This window comes from Sorex fumeus, unplaced genomic scaffold (genome assembly GCF_029834395.1).
Source record: "Sorex fumeus unplaced genomic scaffold, SorFum_2.1 ptg000075l, whole genome shotgun sequence".
NCBI lineage: Eukaryota > Metazoa > Chordata > Mammalia > Eulipotyphla > Soricidae > Sorex > Sorex fumeus.
Genome location: NW_026606132.1, coordinates 7,484,620 through 7,504,224, shown reverse-complemented (window position 1 = coordinate 7,504,224; position 19,605 = coordinate 7,484,620). Strand labels below are relative to the sequence as shown.

Sequence of the window (19,605 nt, the reverse complement as noted above, 5' to 3'; positions counted from 1 at the left end):
CTTTTTATGAATAATCTGCTAAAAATGATCCAAAAAGTCTCCTTAGAAGAAAGTGTGGGAAGAGTGTTTTACCTCACTCTAGAGCCTTTAAGCTCTAGTATAAGAGATTACTAATACTTTGTTACAGGTTGCCCCTTGTGTGCTAACACACACACACATATATGTAGATATAGGTGTGTATACATATATATATACATATATATATACTCACAGCTTCTTTCTATGGATAATTTCTACCTTTATGGCATTGCTATCTCAGAGCATGGTTGACATGATTTATATATTCATAAATGTATGGATGCTCAAGTTATATCTTGGTATGTAATTGATACTGAAGAATGTTCCATGTGCACAAGAGGAGAATGTGTGCATTCTTTTGAGGATTGAGTGCTCTGTATATGCAATGAATCCCAGCTCTTCTAACTCCTCATTTAGGACTCTGTATCTTTACTGATATTTTTCTGGGTTGATCTGTTTAATGGTGAATGTGGAGTGTTGAATTTTCCTACTATTATTATGTTTCCATTAATGTGTTTCTTTAGTTCCATGAACAGACATTTTATAAACTTTCCTGACCCTTAATTCGGCATATATATATATATATATATAGATAAGAGTACTTCTTGATCTATTGTTCCCTTCACCAATAAATGGTTCTCTATCTCTAATTTCTATAGATTTAATGCTATTTGATTTGATATAAGCTTGGATGTCTCCACCTTTTTATGTTTTTACTATTGACATGTATGATTGTTTTTCATATTTTCACTCTGAGTCTATGTTTATACTGTCAATTTCGGCATGTTTCCTGTGAGCATCAAATAGATGTATTTTTTCTTTGATCCATCCAATAACTCTGTGCCTTTTAGAAGAGTTTAGATCATTGTCATTAAGAGAGTTTATTGATCTAGAGGGCTGAGTTGCCATTTTTTCTATGTGTGGGTTTAGCTCTTTTTGGTAATTTGTTATCGTTTTCTGTAGGCACTTTTCGGTAATCCTTGCAGGATTAGTTTAGTTTTTAACAAATGTTGCCAGCTCTTTTTTGTTTGAGGATATTTTTATCCTTCATTCAAATAAAAATGACAATTTTACAGGGTAGTGAACTCTTGGTTGAAAGTTGGATGGAACTGGAGAGTATGATGTTAAGTGAAATAAGTCAGAGGTAGAAGGACAAATACTGGGTGATCTGTGGTGTATAGGGAAACAAAATATGTGAATAGACAGTATCAAATGATAAAACTGTTACATTGCATTATAGAACTGAAAATGCCAAACAAGCTGGGTGTGTGTATGTGGTGGAGTTGTTGGGAAGAACTAACTGTCAGGTAGACTGGAAGGAATATTGGTGGGGGGTTTAGGCCCTTTGATGGATATGAAGCATGGTAACTATGTAAATTAAAACCATAAACATTATCAGTACTATAAACATGTGTCCTAAGTGATAGTAATTATAATCATTGAATTAAATAAAAATATAAACTAAAACACAAGAGTTGAGTTTTTTTGGGGGGTCACACCCGGCGATGCATAGAGGTTACTCCTGGCTCATGCACTTAGAAATTACTCCTGGCGGTGCTCAGGGGACCATATGTGATGCTGAGAATCAAATCTGGGTCGGCCTCGTGCAAGGCAAACACCCTACCTGCTATGCTATCCTCCAGCCCCCAAGGGCTGAGTCTTGGGGCAATGTGCACTGTCTCCATTTCAGTATCACTAACTTTCTCATATATATATGAAATAGAAAAACACAGTAGGAACTTTATGATAAATACAAAGAAAGCTCAGGTGAGTTGGCTATTGTAACCAGTTACTAACTTAAAATAAGAGATGCAAACAGACAAAATTTTCCTTATTTGTGAAAAGAAGATATGAAGACTTTCGCAAGAGGCCCTATAATAGACCAGACCCATATTTCATTGAGTGGAATTAGAGCAAACACAGAATTATTCTGCAAATAAAATCCCAAACTGTATCAAGGTTAGACATGGACACATGGTTAATAGTGTTTAGAATTCAGTCAAACAAATGAACTATGCTCTTAATAACCAAGGTATACCAAAAGTTTTAACTTCAGACTTTTTTCTATTTGGGGGGCCACACCTCGCTATGCTCAGGGTTTGCTCCTGGTTACCCAGGGATCACTTCCAGCGGGGCTAGGGTGATCATATGTGGTACCAAGGATTTAACCCAAGTTGGCTGCATGCAAGGCAAACACCTTACCTTCTATACTGCTCGGCCCATTTTAAACCTGATTTACAAAGAACAAATAGCTCTAGAATTTATGGAAATAGTTAGATTAAATCAGAAATGATAGTAGTAATAAATGTTAGATTATAGTAGAATTGAGAGCCCAGAAACAAACCCTCAAATGTAAGGACGGTTATTTTATGACAAAGTGGTTAGGTGTATAAAGTGAAGCAAGGAGAGTCTCTTCAACAAATAGTGCTGGGAAAACTGGTTAGCCAAATACAAAAAACCCCCACAGAATTCAGAAGGCTATTTCACACCTCACCAAGGGCAATTGAAAATAGATTAAAGACCTTGGTATCAAGGCTGTTGTTGTTTTGTTTTTTATTTTTTTTATGAAACACATTGAGGAAAGCATAGTTGAGATTCTATAAGATCTTGAACCCAGAGGGGTCTTCAAGGATACAATCTCATTGGCAGAGGAAACAAAAGCAGAAATAAACAAATGGACTACATCAAGCTAAAAATATTTTATTTATTTATTTTTTGTTTAGTCACTGTGAAATTACAAAGTTATTCACGAATAGGTTTCAGGCATGCAATGTTTCAACATCGATTCCTTCACTAGTGTCCACTTTCCTCCACTCCCCCATTTACTTTCCACCCACCAGTCTAATTTATGAGAGGTGCTTTTAAAAAATCTGATTTTTTTCTAAAAAGAAACCTAAAAAGCAGGAGAGAAGCTACCCAAAGGGAAAAAGGAGAAAGCTGATGCCTATAAGGATGTAAATGACCCTGCAGAAAATGCAGATGCCAAAACAGACCAGGCACAGAAAGCTGAAGGTGCTGAAGATGCCAGATGAAGTCTGTGCATTTTTTCTTTTTGGGTCACACCTGGCATTGCACAAGGATTATTCCTGGCTCATGCACTCAGGAATTACTCCTGGCAGTGCTCAGGGGACCATAGGGGATGCTGGGAATCGAACTCGGTTTGGCTGCATGCAAGGCAAATGCCCAACCCGCTGTGCTATTGCTCCAGCCCTGTGTGTGCTTTTTTTATGACTGTGTACTTCTGGTGACTGTATAGTTTGAAATAAAATTTTTAATGTTTTATAAAAAAGCAGAATTTTGTTTCACTTTTTTAAAAGCTATGTTGTTAGCACATGGAACTCTTCATTGTTGTTTTTGGAGGAAGGGCATAAGTCACTAATAGAATGTCTCCCAAACTGGATTGCCCCAATTTTCCCCACTGGTTTTGAGACTTCCTCTTGGTTTCCAAGAGGAGAGATTTCTTGACATATACAAATAATCACCTTGGCACCCAAGACCTTGTGGTGGGGAAAAATGAAATGCATTTCTATGTCCTGTCTCCCTCTCCACCTTCAGTATAGACTTGACACCCTAAATCCAGAGACCTGTTGAACCTGGACTCCCAAAAATTGTTGGAAGTGGTATTATCACAATGTCAGGCTATCTGAACATTGCATTTCCCCAACTGAGATGGCAATCCTCAAAAGAGAATGAATGGTTCTGAGAGACTCATAAATAAATCTCTAAAGAGATCAACAAATTACAGAGGTTCTTCCAGACCCCGTGTAAGGCTATCATCCGGGGTACCCCAGAGGGGGGCAGGTTAGCCCAGCACCCACCCAAACAGAACTCCAGCAGCCAAAAACCTCCACACTCCACAATTGCTGCCATGCTCCTGGCTGGACCCCATTGCTCGGAATGTACCTCATCCAGAAATTAATCTGTTGGAAAGCTCAGGTATGCAGGTTTTGTGATTGAGATCGTCAGGTTTTAACGGAGTTGGGAATAGGTTATCCACCACCCCCACCCCCTGTAGTTCTAGAAACCTTGCTAGTCATGCACACAACACAACATGCCACCCAGTTAAAAATTTAACTCCACCTTATCACTTCGTTAAAAATTTTGGACTTCCGGGGCTGGAGTGGGTACAGTGGGTAGGGCGTTTGCCTTGCAAGTGGCCAACCCGGGTTCGAGTCCCAGCACCCCATGTGGTACCCTGAGCACCGCCAGGAGTAATTCCTGAGTGCAGAGCTATGAGTGATCCCTGAGCATCGCAGGGTGTGACCCAAAAAAGAAAAAAATTTGGACTTCCTGGAGTGACATCTCAAATTTTACAATGCTGATAAACCAGGAGTAGCACATCAGATTGCATGTAATGTAATGTAAAAGGCATCTTATCTTAATGAACAAAATGTCAACACAAAAATCTTAACCTGTAACATCTTAGTAATCTCTTATATCAGATCTTCAAAGCTCCATGGTGAGATATACAATCTTCACTAACTTTCTTCTAAGGAAACAATTTTTATCATTCTTTTAGAAAATTATAAAAAGCAATATAAAATAAATTATTGATAGCCTGTTATGGGGGCAGGCTTAAGGGGCGGCTGGGAAAATTAGAGATAATGGTGCTGGAAAGTGCAATGGTGGTGAGATTTGTGTTGGTATATTGAATGTGTGTAACAAATGGTCATGAACAAGTTTGTAAACCAAATAAATATTTAATAAAGCAAAAAACTATCACTCTTTAAAAAAGAGAATGGTTCCTTTTTTAGATTGTGGATCTTCAGATTGATCATCCTGCCATTTCTCTTTCATTTCCTGAAAGTCAGGGTCAGCTTGTGAAAAGTTGTTTAACAACATACTAAATGTGAAGTATCAACCCTCACTCTGAACTTTCCCTGTTCAGAGCATCAAATCAAGACGTTGTTGGGTTTTACAGTGGCTTTCTGATTTTGGTAGTTCATTGGATAAAGGAGTTTGAAAGTTACTGTATACTGTTAACTATTGTTGCCCATGTCCCTGCCTGAAATACCATGATTGTTTATGAAACGCATCTTTAATAAAGCTGGATACAGTTTAGCTTGAAATAAATAAAATATGCTTTTGCCATGTGATTTGTAGTACTATTGCTGAGAGGACTTCATACATAATACTTTACTACCCTTCAGAACCACCTCATCCTCCAGGTTGGATTCTTCCCTCCACCACAGATGTTGACAAGCCAAAATGCTTCTGTATTGCAAAAGAAATGAAGCCTAAAAAAGATACTCTAGTGATTGGAAGAAAATATTTGCAAATCAGACAAAGGGCTAATATCCAAAATATATAAAGTACTGTCAAAACACAACAACAAAAATGCTGGGAGGAGATGGATAAGCATGTTCCCAAAGATATCATTGCAGAACTATTCACAGTGGTCAAAATCTGTAAACAACCCAATTGCCACGAACAGATGACTGAATAAAGATACGTCGGTATATATACACATGGAATACTAGTTGGCCATAAGAAAAGGTAAAGTCATGCAATTTTCTGCTATGTGGCTGTATCTTGAGAGTATCATTCTGAGTTAAATGAGTCAGAGGAAGAGGGACAAACACAGAATAACCTCACCCTTCTGTGGGATATAAAGAAGCATAGTAGGGAAATAACTAATGCCTAAATATAGTAGAGTGAGAGCCCTCCCCGCCCCAAGGGACCCAGCCCTGGCAGCCGACCTCCACTACCCAACCACCGCCATGCTCCAGGCTACTTTCCATACCACGTGGCTGCAAAGCAGCCACGCGACACATCATAAAACACTTCCTACCCATTTTCCGTAAGAGCCTGGCAAGCTACTGAGAGTATCCCGCCTGCACGGGCAGAGCCTGGCAAGCTCCCCATGGCATATTCGATATGCCTAAAGCAGTAATGATAACAGGTCTCATTCTCCTGACCCTGAAAGAGCCTCCAATCCTTGGGAAAAGACTAGTAAGAAGAGGCTGCTAAAAATCTCAGGACTGGGAGGAATAGAGATGCTACTGGCAACCACTGGAGTAAATCAACGAACAACGGGATGACAGTGATACAGTGAAATATAGTACAAACAAAAAGCAGGAAAAATGGCCCTTAGTAGAAAGCTTGCTACAAGAGGGAGAGGGGAATATAGGACAGGGAAGAGACCACTATGACAAGGAGAGAAGGAAATGGTCCTCTGGAAAAGGACTGAGTGCTAAAAGGAGGCAAAGTGATATACATAATACCCTATCAGTAACATTATTGTAAACCACAGTGCCAAAAAGCGTGTGAGATAAAAATAAAAATGTGCCTGCCATAGAGGCTAGTTGAGGAGTTAGGAAAGAAATTATGGACGTTGGTGGAGGGGCATGGTGATGGGATTGGTGTTGGAATATTGTATACTTGAAACTCAGTGATGTCATTGTAAACTTGTAATCATGGTGATACAGTTAGAAAAACTTCCCCTTACTTGCTAAGAAAACTTTTAAAAAAGGATAAAATACAGATAGCCAGTAGACACATAAAAATTGTTCATCATTACCGATTATCAGGGAAATATTTGGCGGGGAGTGGGATTGGGCCACGCCTGGTATTGCTCAGGGCTTGCTCCTGGCTCTGTGCTAAGGAATCAATCATGTTTAGTGGTTTGAAACCATAAGAGCCATTGAGGATTGAATGTCACACACGTCAGTCACACACAAGTAAGTATCCTGCCTGTTATACTATCTCTCAGGCCCATGTCAGGGAAATGTAAGTTAAAATGGCAACAAGATATTACCTCATACAGAGAGAATGGCTTATATGAAAAGACCAGCAACAATAAGTGCTGGCAGTGATGGTTAGAAAAAGGTCCTCTCATTGGTGAGACTGTTACTTGGTTCAGCCTCTTGGAAAATGGTTTGGAGGCTTCTCAAAACATTATGGATAGAACTTCCATAAGAACCAGTAATTCTGCTTCTGGAAATCTGCTCCAAAGATAAGTCCAGTGTGACTTCTGTACACCTATGTTCATTGTGGCACTATTTGCAATAGCCAAGATCTGGAAAACACCCAAGTGTTAAATAATAAAGGAGTAAATAAATTGTCATCTGGGCCTGGAGGGATATTAAAGAAGGTAAGGCAATTGCTTTGCACATGGATGACCTTGGTTTTATCCCTGGACTATCATATGATTCCAAGTACTACTAGGAGTGACCCCTAAATTCAGAGCCAGGAGTAACTCTTGAACACAGCTGGGTTTGGTTAAATTTTCCAAAGAAACTTTGAACAAATTGTGATCTATAGACACAACAGTACACTCTACTCAGCTCTGAGAAAAGAGGGAATTTTGTATTTTGCTGCAATTTGGATGGAATTAGAGGGTGTCATGCTAAGTTAAGTGAGTCAGAAAGTAAAAGATAAATACCAGATGATCTTGCTCATATGTGGAATATAAAGGAAGAAAAGAAAATGATTAAACAATCCTCAATGCAAACAAATCCTGATAACGGGAACTGAGAAAGTTAGAGAAGGGAGATGTGGCAGGGTCCGTAGAAAAATAGTGGAGGAATCCTCAAACATTGTTGGAGGTATTGATATAGCAGCACTGCAACTGTAAAACAAAGACTCCAATAGTATGGTAAATGTATGATGCCTCAGTACAAAATTGTTTATAAGAAAGAACCATGTCTTCTAAATATCTTTATGTGCTAACAGAAATGGAAAGCTAACCAATGAAAGGAAATTTCCATAGATTGGGATTGGTGTTAGACCACTGTATGCCCGAAACTTAGTACGGAATCACTTTGTAACTCTGTAATTCATGGTTATTTAAAAAAAATTTTAATGTCAGCCACATCTGCCTTTCCCATTTTAAGGTTCAAGATAAAAAAAATGCCTACAACTGTGAACACACCATGAAAAAGTTTCAAGATACAAGAAAAAAAAAAAGATAACTGTCTAGTTAGCTAGCTACCTATCTACCTACCTACCTACCTACCTACCTACCTACCTATTAGGGTATCTAATGGTCCTTGTACATCATCAGTTCAGAAACCATGGAACACACGTATTAAAATATGTAAGAAGACACACCAACACCTGATTCTTTCCAAGAGACTCTACTGACAACACATTGGAAATAAAGTTAGACTTAAAGAGTTTGGAGTGTCAAAGAAGAGTGACATGTTCTCACATTATTAAGAGAAACTACTAACAGAATCCACACAGAACTATCTAGAATTGCACAATGCTAGTCATGGGGCAGGGTCCCGCCTCCCAGAATAATCACTGGACAGCCTGCAGGGATTGATGGCTCACTGTTCTGTTTTGAAGTGAAATTTCTGTGCTGATCTTAAGGCCTAGATTAAAATGCTCATCTTTGCTTATAGTGGCATTTATATAAACATAAATATAGAGGCTGTTCCTTAATGTGCGTATCTAGTGAAATTTAGACTTCGTGTTTTGAATACTTTTCACACAGTATAACCAGATCTAGCTTAGGTGTATCCTTGTTGTATTTCATGTATTCTTCTCCCGGCAAGCCTCCCCCTGCTGCAAATTTGACAGGCCAAAGAGATAGTACACTTGCTTTGCCTTTGGCAAAAATGGATTTGACTCCAGAGTGATCACTAAGCACAGAACCAGGAATAAACCCTGAACACCACCCACAAGCATGGATTTCCCCCTCCTCATAAAAAAGAGTTGTGACTTTGCTTTCTTATGGATCACACTCTACTGTGCTCAGGGTTTACTCCTGACTCTGTGCTCAGCAGTCACTCCTGGGGGTGCTTGAGATCAAATCACAGTCAGTTTAGTGCAAGGCCAGTGTCTTAATATGTTGCTCTATCTCTCAGTTTCTTTGCTATTCTGTTTCTAAGAATGGTCATCTAACCAGTGTTGGCTGAGGACACATGATAGCATTCTCCCAGTACCTCACATACGATGCATACTAATACCATGGTTCTATCTCCAAGGTCATCTGTGCCTACCTAGTCATGGGCACAGTTCACCTTTTTCTCACCTAATTTTCAAAACACGTCCAAAGACTGGGAAAAGTGATTACTTACCACTTACATAATATTCTCTATGCATATTGTCAAATTCTGCAAGTTTGAAATATGCTAGTTGTAGTAAATCACAGTTATCAGTACTACTATTTGTTCATACAGCTTTCTGTTTCCTAGTCAATAAATTGAGGATGCAAAAAAGAATCAAATCATAGGCCACATCAGAAGAAAATTATTTTTGGTCTTCTATAAATAGGACAGAATAAAATAATATTTAGCAGTGAGAGGAAAAAGCTAAGATCAGGTCACATGTAAGCTAATCAAATTCATGACTGTGTTCATAGACTGAAATTATGTAAGAATATACTAATTAGACTAAAATGATGTAAGAATATGTTAATTAAATTGTTCTTCATAATCTCAACAAAAACTTAAAAATTGGATATTGGTTAAAATAAAACAACGGCAAAAATTTGAAATTTTTGATGAGAGAAGTTTAAGAATATTAAATATTAAAAAGTAGTAGTTATATGTTAGTAGTAGTTAAACAGTAGTAAATGTTTGCATCACATTTATGCTAATAAGATAAACAGTTTTAAGTAATGTGCATGTTAGTATGTTTTCCAATTGTCTTATTTTTTATTGAGGTGACACTGGTTTACATCATGTACCTGGTTTTATGAGTACAATTCACACCTATTTGTCTATTAGCACATCAATCCCACTGCCTAAGTCCCACTATCTCTCCATCACAATCCACTGAAAACCTTCTACCCTTTTCTCCCAATTGCCATCCTCTCTGGTCACCACAGACCCACAGTTAGACTCCAGGGTTGTTTTATTTTAAATCAATCTTTAAATGACTCTTGTTTTTCTCCCTTTCTACTTGTGGAAATCTCAGTCACCCTTTAAAACCCAGGCACAAGTATCTTCTCATACTTTTTTTGTGATTTCAGGTTCCTAGCTCTGGGGCCAGAACCGGTAGAACAGTGGGTAGGGCACTTGCCTTGCAAGGAGCCAACCCAGATTCGATCCCCAGCACCCCATATGGATCCCCCAAGCCAGCCAAGAGTGATTCCTGAGTGCAGAGCCAGGAGTAACCCTTGAGCACTAGTGGGTGTGGCCCCCAAACACAAAAAGTTTCTAGCTCCCCCTCTCAAAGTTTCTAGCATTGTTATAGGGAGAAAGGAAAGGGACCTTCACAGTTGAGCTACGCATCATGATTTCAAGTTCAATCTGCAGGCCCATTTCTTTATAGAATGGCATCTTTATAGAGTGGTTTTCCAGTTGATCAATTCAAACAGCTTCTTCAACATTAACTCTCCTTTATCTACTAAGGTTGGTGGCTGATGTTTGTTGGCTTGTGCATTCACAGTCAACAGTGCCTGGGGGAGAAGAATAACAACAGAACTCTCCTGACCTCCAGAAAGATTGTATATAGTATAAACAGAGTTACACAATAGTTGTAACATCAAACTTACCCACTATAATGGATAATTTGTGAGTCAATTCAACTGGCTCTGGGGTGCACAAGATTACACAATGTTTCTGGGGAAACAATGGAAACATCTGCAAAGGTTTTTTTTTGTGCTAAACTGACATTTAAAATGGTGGCTTTATTAAAAGGATATTGCCCTCAACTCACCCCGCACCCGGCTGACTTCATCAGAAGGGGGTGGAAGTGTCCCTTTGCCTGCCCCAACCGAATCCCATAGCCTCGAACTCCAGAACCCAATCACTGATATGCTCACTGCCGATCTTCAAAAGCTCAGGACAAGCCCCTCAAACATGAGACTGAATAGGTTGAAAAATCCAGGTATGCAGGTTTTGTGACTGAAACCTCCAGACTTGCATGGAATTGGGAATGGGGGTGCCCTCCCACACACCCCCATCTCCCTGTGCTTCTGGGAGTCTGGCAGTCATGCCCACAAACTGCCTCTGGCCACCATATAAGTTTATTAATGACCATAATCCAGAAACTCACAAATGAATTTTGGAAGAGAATGACACGCTGCAGAGATGCCTCTGGATCCCCAACCCACCATCCAGTTAAAAATTTAACTCTGGCTCTATCATTTAAATGGTGATAGAATTCCTATTTAAATGTTTAGAATTCCTGGAACGACATCTCATACTTTATGCCACTGATATACCAAGAGTAGCAAAAAACATTTGATGGGGTACAAAGTAGAAGGGAACCAATCTTAAAATATATATATATATATATATATATATATATATATATATATATATATGTCACTGTCACTGTGCTCCCGTTGTTCATTGATTTGCTCGAGTGGAGCCAGTAACGTCTCCATTGAAACATTTTACTGTGTTTGGCATATCAAATATGTCACGGGTAGCTTGCCAGGCTTTGCCGTGTGGGTGAGATATGTATATATTAACACACAAGGTACAACCTGTAACACCATGTTAATGATTTCTTATACGGGGCCTTAACAGTTCCAAGGTGAGATAAAACAATTTTCACACAGTTTCCTCTAAAGAAACATTTTTGAATCATTTTAGAGGATTATTAATAGTAAGCAATACAAAATAAATTATTTAGCATCTATCTGCCTTTGGGGCAGGCTTGGCTAGTGGTGGGAAAATTTAGAATAATGGTGGCGGGAAGATATAATGGTGGTGGAACTGGTGTTGATATACTGAATGTAATAAATTATTTTGAACAATTTTATAAAAATAAAATTAAAAACAGTCATCCTATGATTTAAAATTGAATTACATTATTATAGTTTATAAATCTGAAAAATTATAATATACTCACCACCATGCTGAGACCACTCTCCGCACACATGAAGGTACTGGCAGAGGGACAAAGCCACGCGGGTTCCGGGGCCGAGACCTCCAAGCCTACTCGAATTGGAGTCGAGCATCTTCCACCCAGATCCTCCAAATTCCAGTAGGCAGGGGTCACACCCACCACCTGGCCCCCTGGCGCCGTGTAATCCCATCAGCGGCCAAGACTCAGAGACTATAAAATCCAGATCCCGGAACCGCGCGGCCGCATTTGCGGCCGCGCGACATCTTAACAGAACTTTTTTTTATGACATCTTATTGTCTTATTCCTACTTTGGACAAACTTGCAGGCTATCGAATGTAGCCTGCCCACAGGGCAGAGTCTGGCAAACTCCCCGTGGCGTACCAAATATGCCAAATACCAGTAACAATGATGGGTCTCATTCTCCTAAATAGCCTTGAATATAATCTCAGGGCTAGGATGAAAGAGACGTTACTGGGGCCTGCTCGAGGCAATCGACGAATAACAGGATGATGATAAATCTGAAAAATTATAATATTTAAAAGAAAAAAAAGGATATTGAATGGAATAATTCAATAATCCAATAATCCTATTGGTGGGCAATCTTCAATCCAATGAAGCCCAAATAGAATAACAGTCAGAGAAAAAATTGTGTTCCCGCCCTTTCTCCCATCGTATTGGCCTTGAAAATTTAATCCACCTTCTTCTGTCCTCAGACTGGAATGTAAATCACTGACTTCGCTGCTTCTTATTCCTTTAGATTGAGACTGAAAAACACCTACAAACTTCCTGGGTTCTAGATTTCAGACTGGATACCAAGGAACTTGTATAGTCCTCCAAGATCCAATTGTATGTGAAATTCCCTTTCCTAACTGAATAATCACTTGTAAAACAAAGGAACTGGATCTGTATCTTACACCATACACAATAAGTAATTCAAAGTGGATCAAAGACATAGATCTTTGGGTTTTTCTGGTAAATGTATTTTATCCAACGGTATTAGTAAAAAAAAGTTTTCTTAGGAAGAAAAATTAATCAAACAATTAAAAAATCACTTAAAAATTAAGTGATTATATGACAAGATGTGGGTTTTTTCTCTCACTCAAATAAATATGCTTTTGAAAAAGCAAATGGAGTCCACCCTCCACCTCTTTACATTAAATGTTCAGATGTGGCACTCTGAGATGATCCGCTGGAGTCCAGATATAGCAATATTCTATCTCTTACTTCCAGTCCTTGATTTATTCCTTTCTTTAAGCCACCATAGTGGAAACAAATACAGTGATGACTCCAAGCACATAACACATTTAATTACAAATGATTCAAGACCTCCAAAATTTTATTCTTTATTAAGGCACTGTGGTTTACACAGTTACTCAGAACAATAATTCAGTCATGCAATGTCAACACAAATCCCACTGAGCTGAATTTTTTTAATAGACGAATCAATGTTGCTGCAGATATCAAAGAACCTGGAGATGAAGGGAAGAAAAATCATTTGATTAGCTTGTTAGCTTTATAAATTAACTACCATACATCACTGTCACTGTCACTGTCCTCCCATTGTTCATCAATTTCCTTGAGCGGGCCCAGTAACATTGTGAGACTTGTTACTGTGTTTGGCATATAGAATACATCATAGGGAGCTTGCCAGGCTTTGCCGTGCGGGTGAGATATTCTCAGTAGCTTGTCAGGCTCTCCAAGAGGGGCGGAGGAATAGAACTCAGGTCAACCGGGTCAGCCGCGTGCAAGGCAAACACCCTACCCGCTGTGCTATCGCTCCAGCCCAACTACCACACATGTACAAAACAATTTAGACAGTTCGTTTGAACCAGTTCCCTCCATCCCCACCAGCTACATCCCTCTGTCACCAGACTTAGGCCACATTAAGAAGACCACAAACTTTCCTACCTCTCCCTGAGCATCAGAAGACCAGGTGTGATTACTTCTGAGCATCTGTTGAAGACGGACCAGGATTCTCGGGGACTGTGGGAGTGTCAGCCACTACTTGATCAGCCTTAGATGTAGGGGGTGGGGGCTCTGATGTGGAAGAAGTCCCTGGCGCACTGCTATCACTGGTGGAAGATGTACTGCTAGATTCCTGGGATAGCAGAGCCTTGCGCCCCACGACAATTTTGAAATAGGGGTGCTCCATGGCCTCTTTGGCAGTAAGCCTTAATTGAGGGTCAAATTGTAACAGCTTATCTAGAATATCAAAAGCTTGTGGGTTAACAAGGTGCTGGTTGTCAGTGTGGACAAAGCGCTCCCATCGAACACGAAGATGCGTGCCCAAGAATACACGGAGACGTGGATCTAAGTAGATATTCTGGTTTTCAATGAACTCAAAAAAATGCTCTGTTCCCATAATGTTGACTATCTTCAGCAACTGATCTTTGTTATCACGACCATAAAAAAATGGCTCTTTCTGAAAGACCAGGCTTGCTAGGATACACCCTAGGCTCCACATATCCATACTATAATCGTAAGTGTCATATTCAATCAGCAGCTCAGGAGCTTTGAAGCATCGGGAAGCAATTTTTGTATTGTATTCTTTGCCAGGATGATAAAATTCTGCCAACCCCCAGTCAATTAGCCATAGCTTTCTGTTCTCTTGATCTATCATGATGTTTTCGGGTTTTAGATCTCGGTGCATAATTCCCATGCTATGACTGTAATCTAAAGCCTTCAGAAGCTCATAGGTGTAAAACCGTATTTCAAAATCTGTTAAGGTACGGTATAATTTCTTGTAATGGGTATTGTTTACATATTCAAAAACTAAGGCTGTTGTTTCTGACTGAGGCCGTTTTACAGTGGCTAGCAAAGTTATGATGTTGGGGCCTCCTCGTAAATTCTCCAGAACTGTTATTTCTCGCTTAATTTTCACCTCTGCAATTCCTTTGAGTATTTTAATAGCAACTTTTTCATTCGTTGCAATTTTGACACCTTCAAATACATCACATGAGCTTCCATGGCCTATTTTTTTACCCAGTTTATAGTCATCTAGATTTCCCCATACTTCCACATGGGATGCATAATCCCAGTATTCTTTGGGTCGTTCTGCATTAACATCTGCATAAACTCTAGCCCTGGTTGGTAAGGATTGATACATGGCAGAAATATTGGTGGTTAAAGTTGATGTTTGAAGACTTGGCCGTCACAGTATTTGGAAGGATTTCTTATCACCTGTAAGAAGAACAAAAGATCAACAACCCTTTAATATATCATTCTGAGAATATTAAAGTCTACTCTGTTATTGTGTGTGCCTAGTGTATGTGAGGTGGAGTTTAATCCCTGATCCAGTGTCTTGTGGCATTCAGAGTATTGTTGGGTATGGCCCCTATCTGTGGTAGATAAAATATGTGGCCACTAGGCCCAGAGACCAGATGGAGGCTGGAACTTTTGTTACACCTATACTCCAAATCATGCACACAGATTTGGATGGAAAGAATAACTTACTTGTAACCTAATAATCTTGAAATACACTCCCAAATTACACAAGATTGAGACAACATTCATTGAACTCACATCCCAGTATTTATTACTACTGGCTATAAATTATTACTATTTTATGTATCTCAGATTCTAAGTTAGTAAAATGAATTACAAGTAAAAGTAAATCTGATAGTGCTATATTGTTCTGTGAATTAAAAGCATTAGACTGCGGGCTTGAAATCTATTATTTTATCATATCCAAGCCTGTTTCAAATCTTTATTAGCTGCATTTCTGCCCCTTTTCATCACAGACCTCATCAACATGCTCTCTATAGGTCCGTTCCTACTTACCATTAAACAACAGACATATAAGCTATATGTGACAAAAACTGTCCAGTTTGCCAACTCTTTGTTCCATCACATGGGTAGTTTCATTGATGCTAAACTCTCTAGCACAGCGGGTAGGGCGTTCGCTTTACAAGCGGCCAACATGGCCGACCCGAGTTCGATTCCTCCGCCCCTCTCGGAGAGCCCGGCAAGCTACTGAGAGTATTCGATATGCCAGACACAGTAACAACAAAGTCTCCAATGGAGACGTTACTGGGCCCGCTCGAGCAAATCGACGATCAACGGGAGGGCCTTTACCTTTACCTTTTAAACTCTCTATGTTAATTTACAGATTGAGACTTACATAGATATGTTCTCTCCAAAATTTACTGTCTTTATATTCACAAAAATAATTTCTTATTCTTCTCTCATATATGTTAGTAACAGCAGCACTGATAACAGTGGATTCAAGAAGTACATAGAAGGGGACTGAAACAGCATCTTTCACTGGGAGACCTGTGGAAATCACCCCTTAACCAATTCATAAACTCTCAGGAATCTAGGAGGTTTTTCTCAAAGGGACAGTCTGAGGCACTCTGATGAGAATTTGGCAAAGGGTTCCTAAAGTCTTGGTTCAGTACCTCTGGCTAGTCTGTCAAGACGGGACAGATGAGTCTCAAATATTTATGTCAGCAGGGCTGACTCTAAACTCAGAGAAAGAGAAAACGGTTGAAAGCATAAAGGCATGAGTATCAACACCCCTTTGCAGACTCTGTCATCCGTCGACAAGAGATTGAGTAACAGGAGAGAAATGAAGAAGGGAGGAGAGCAACCACAACCACGAATCCTAAACTGGATGATGTGGACCTCATGGAGGTCCAAGGCAAGAACGAGAAAAATCAATTTTCTGTCAGATCGGTCTGCCACCAGAAAGATTGACAAGAAATGAATTCTATCAGTAAAAGGTAGGAGGAGAACAAGCAAGTCTTTTGGCCACTGTTTTCAGGTAACTGTGACCTAGGAAAATCAAAACATGAAAGACAATCTTGAATTGACCAAAGAAAGGTTTCCAGCTGACTGTTCTTTGGTTGTTTAAGTTAACTTTGGGCATTTGATGCAAAAGAGATGTTGCTATGGAAGAAAGCCAGCAGATTCCCAAGGAATGTTTTTAAAGGTGTGGTCATAAGATGATAGCTGGTAGGAAGAATGAAGAAAGAATGAAAACTGTGCCATTTTACCTTCACATGAGTAAGGGTCCCCCAATCATGATAGCCAGCCCAGCTAGGCCCACAAAAGGCTCCCACTAGTGGCTAGAAGGCCCTACCTCCAGCCCTTTGAATTCACAGGTAGGAAGCTGCACTCAGAACTATGGCATTTTGCCCTCGGCCGAAGCGTCTGCTAATGCAACCATGCACTTCTGGACTTTGTCATATATCACAGAGAGGATTCACTAGCATTCTAACTCTGCCACATAACACACAAAACTCATCTCAAGGGAGCAAAAGGCACAATGGGAAAGCAACACAGAAGACCATCACGCTTAATAATGGAAGATGGTAGCCCTGAAGAGTCAACCAATCATAATCAGTTATATAACCTCTCTTAAAAGGACTTTAGAAAGGAAATGATGAGGATATTTATAATGAATAAATAATGAAATAAATTTCAAATAAATAATGAAACGGGCAGCCAATAAAATGCAAAAAGATATGAGTGCAGAAATTAGAAAACTATAAGCAGAAACGAGTGAAATAAAGAATTTGGTAGGTGAAATGATAAAACTCACTGGAAGGCCTCAGTAGCCTTCGTATAATAGTAGCAGAGATGATAAAATCAGTGATCTCCAAGACTAAATGTAGAAAAATTCCAAAGAACAGCAGAAGATGGAAAAAGTAAAAATAAATGAATAGCAAACAAGAGAAGTCTAGGATCAATTCAAGAGGAAGAACATAAGAATCATTGGAGTTCTGGAGGGACAGGAAGACAACCGTGATAAAGAAGCAGCAGTCAAAAAACACCATTGCTGAGAAGTTCCCAGAGCTGAAAGGCACAAGCACTCATATTCAAGAGGCTAGTGGGTACCCACTAAAAGAAATGAAAATAAAAATACTCCAAGACCCAGAATATCATGCTAAGTGAAATGATTCAGTAAGAGAGGGACAGACAGAATGACTGTACTCATTTGTGGAATATAAAAATCCATAATATGAGACTAACTCCCAAGGACATTAGCGAAAAGGGCCAGGAGAATTGCTCCATACTTGGAAGCCTGCCTCATGTGCTGGGGGAGTAGGCAGTACGGATAGAGAAGGGACCACTAAGTCAATGATGGTTGGAGGGATTGCTCAGTATGGGAGATGTGTGCTGAAAATAGACAAAGGACCAAACATGATGGCTTCTCAGCATTTGTATTGCAAGTCATAATGCCCCAAAGTAGAAAGAGAGTAAGAAGGAATTTATCTGCCATAGAGGTAGCGGGTGGGGTGGGGTGGTAGTGTAGGAGGGATACTGGGGACATTGGTGGTGGAAAATTTACACTAGTGGAGGGATTGGTGTTCAATCACTGTATGGTTGAAATTAAATCATGAAAGATTTGTAACTGTATCTCACTGTGATTAAAAAATACTCCAAGCCCCATCCTAATCAGAATGATGAATGCAATAGAGATAGAATACTTAAAGCAGCAAGATCAAAAAAGAAATTACATACAAAGGAGTGTTGTGTGTAAAAAGGTTTTATCAAAAATATTTATGGCAAATTTATCATACAAGACCCTCCAGGTCCGAAGACAATGGTGGAAAATAGTTTAAAAACTCAATGAAATGAACACCTCACCAAGAATATTTTAACCAGGCAAACTCTTAATTCAGATTTGAAAGAACAATAAACAAATTCACAAATAAACAACAGTTTAGGACTTTAGACTCGAAGGCATATCTACAGAAATGAAAGGGCTACTGAAAAGTAAGACAAATCTCATAAACACACAAAACTTTTAAGAAGAATGGCACAAAACACCATGGCAATAATATCAATGGTAATGCCTTAAATGCACCAATTAAGAGACAAAGAGTGGCAGAATGGATTCAAAAACTGAATCCAAAGTTATGCTTCTGACAAGAAATACGTTTGAAGAGTAAATGCAAACAGACTCAAAGTCAAAGGTTAGAAGACAATATTTCAAGCAAACAATCTCTACAAAAAGGCTGGCATGTCCGTATTGCTGTCGGATAACATCAACTTCAGGATTAAAAGTGTTATGAGACAGGGCCGGAGCGATAGCACAGAGGGTAGGGCGTTTGCCTTGCATACGGCTGACCTGGGTTCGATCCCCGGCATCCCATATGGTCCCCCAAGCACCGCCAGGAGTGTGATTCCTGAGTGCAGAGCCAGGAATAACTCCTGAGCATCGCTGGGTGTGACCCAAAAAGTTAAAAAAGTGTTATGAGACAGAGAGGGCCATTTTTTAATGATTAAAGGATAACTATATCAAAAAGAACTCACATTCCCAAACATATATACACACTTAACAAACACTAGCACTAGCACTATCCTCACGTTGTTCATCAATTTGCTTGAGCGGGCCCTGTAATGTCTCCATTGTGAGACTTGTTGTTACTGTGTTTGGCATATTGAATACGTCATAAGTAGCTTGCCAGGCTTTGCCGTGCCCGGTAGCTTGCCGGGCTCTCTGAGAGGGGCGGAGGAATCAAACTTGGGTTGGCCAGGTCGGCCTCGTGCAAGGCAAATACCCTACCCGTTGTGCTATCACACCAGCCCACACTTAACAAGAAACCACCAAAATACTTAAAACAAAATACTTGACAGACTTGGGCTGGAGTGATAAAACAGTGGTAGGGCGTTTGCCTTGCGCACAGCTAGCCTGGCCAAACTGGGTTTGATTCCTCTGCTGCACTCAGAGAGCCTGGCAAGCTATCGAGAGTATCTTGCCCGCACGGCAAAGGCAAAACCTGGCAAGCTCCCTGTGACATATTTGATATGCCAAACACAGTAACAAGTCTCAAAACGGAGACGTTACTGGGCCCACTCGAGCAAATCAATGAACAATGGGAGGACAGT

General features: G+C 39.7%; 1 protein-coding gene across 1 annotated transcript; it reads right to left on the bottom strand.

Moving 5' to 3' along the window:
* Positions 1-13,708: 13,708 nt before the first annotated feature.
* Positions 13,709-18,460, bottom strand: LOC130038350 (casein kinase II subunit alpha-like). Its single transcript, XM_056130242.1, has 2 exons — positions 18,444-18,460; positions 13,709-14,852 (listed from the first exon to the last, which is right to left on the bottom strand). Exons 1-2 carry the CDS (start codon positions 18,458-18,460, stop codon positions 13,709-13,711), a joined length of 1,161 nt encoding a protein of 386 aa, XP_055986217.1.
* Positions 18,461-19,605: the final 1,145 nt, after the last annotated feature.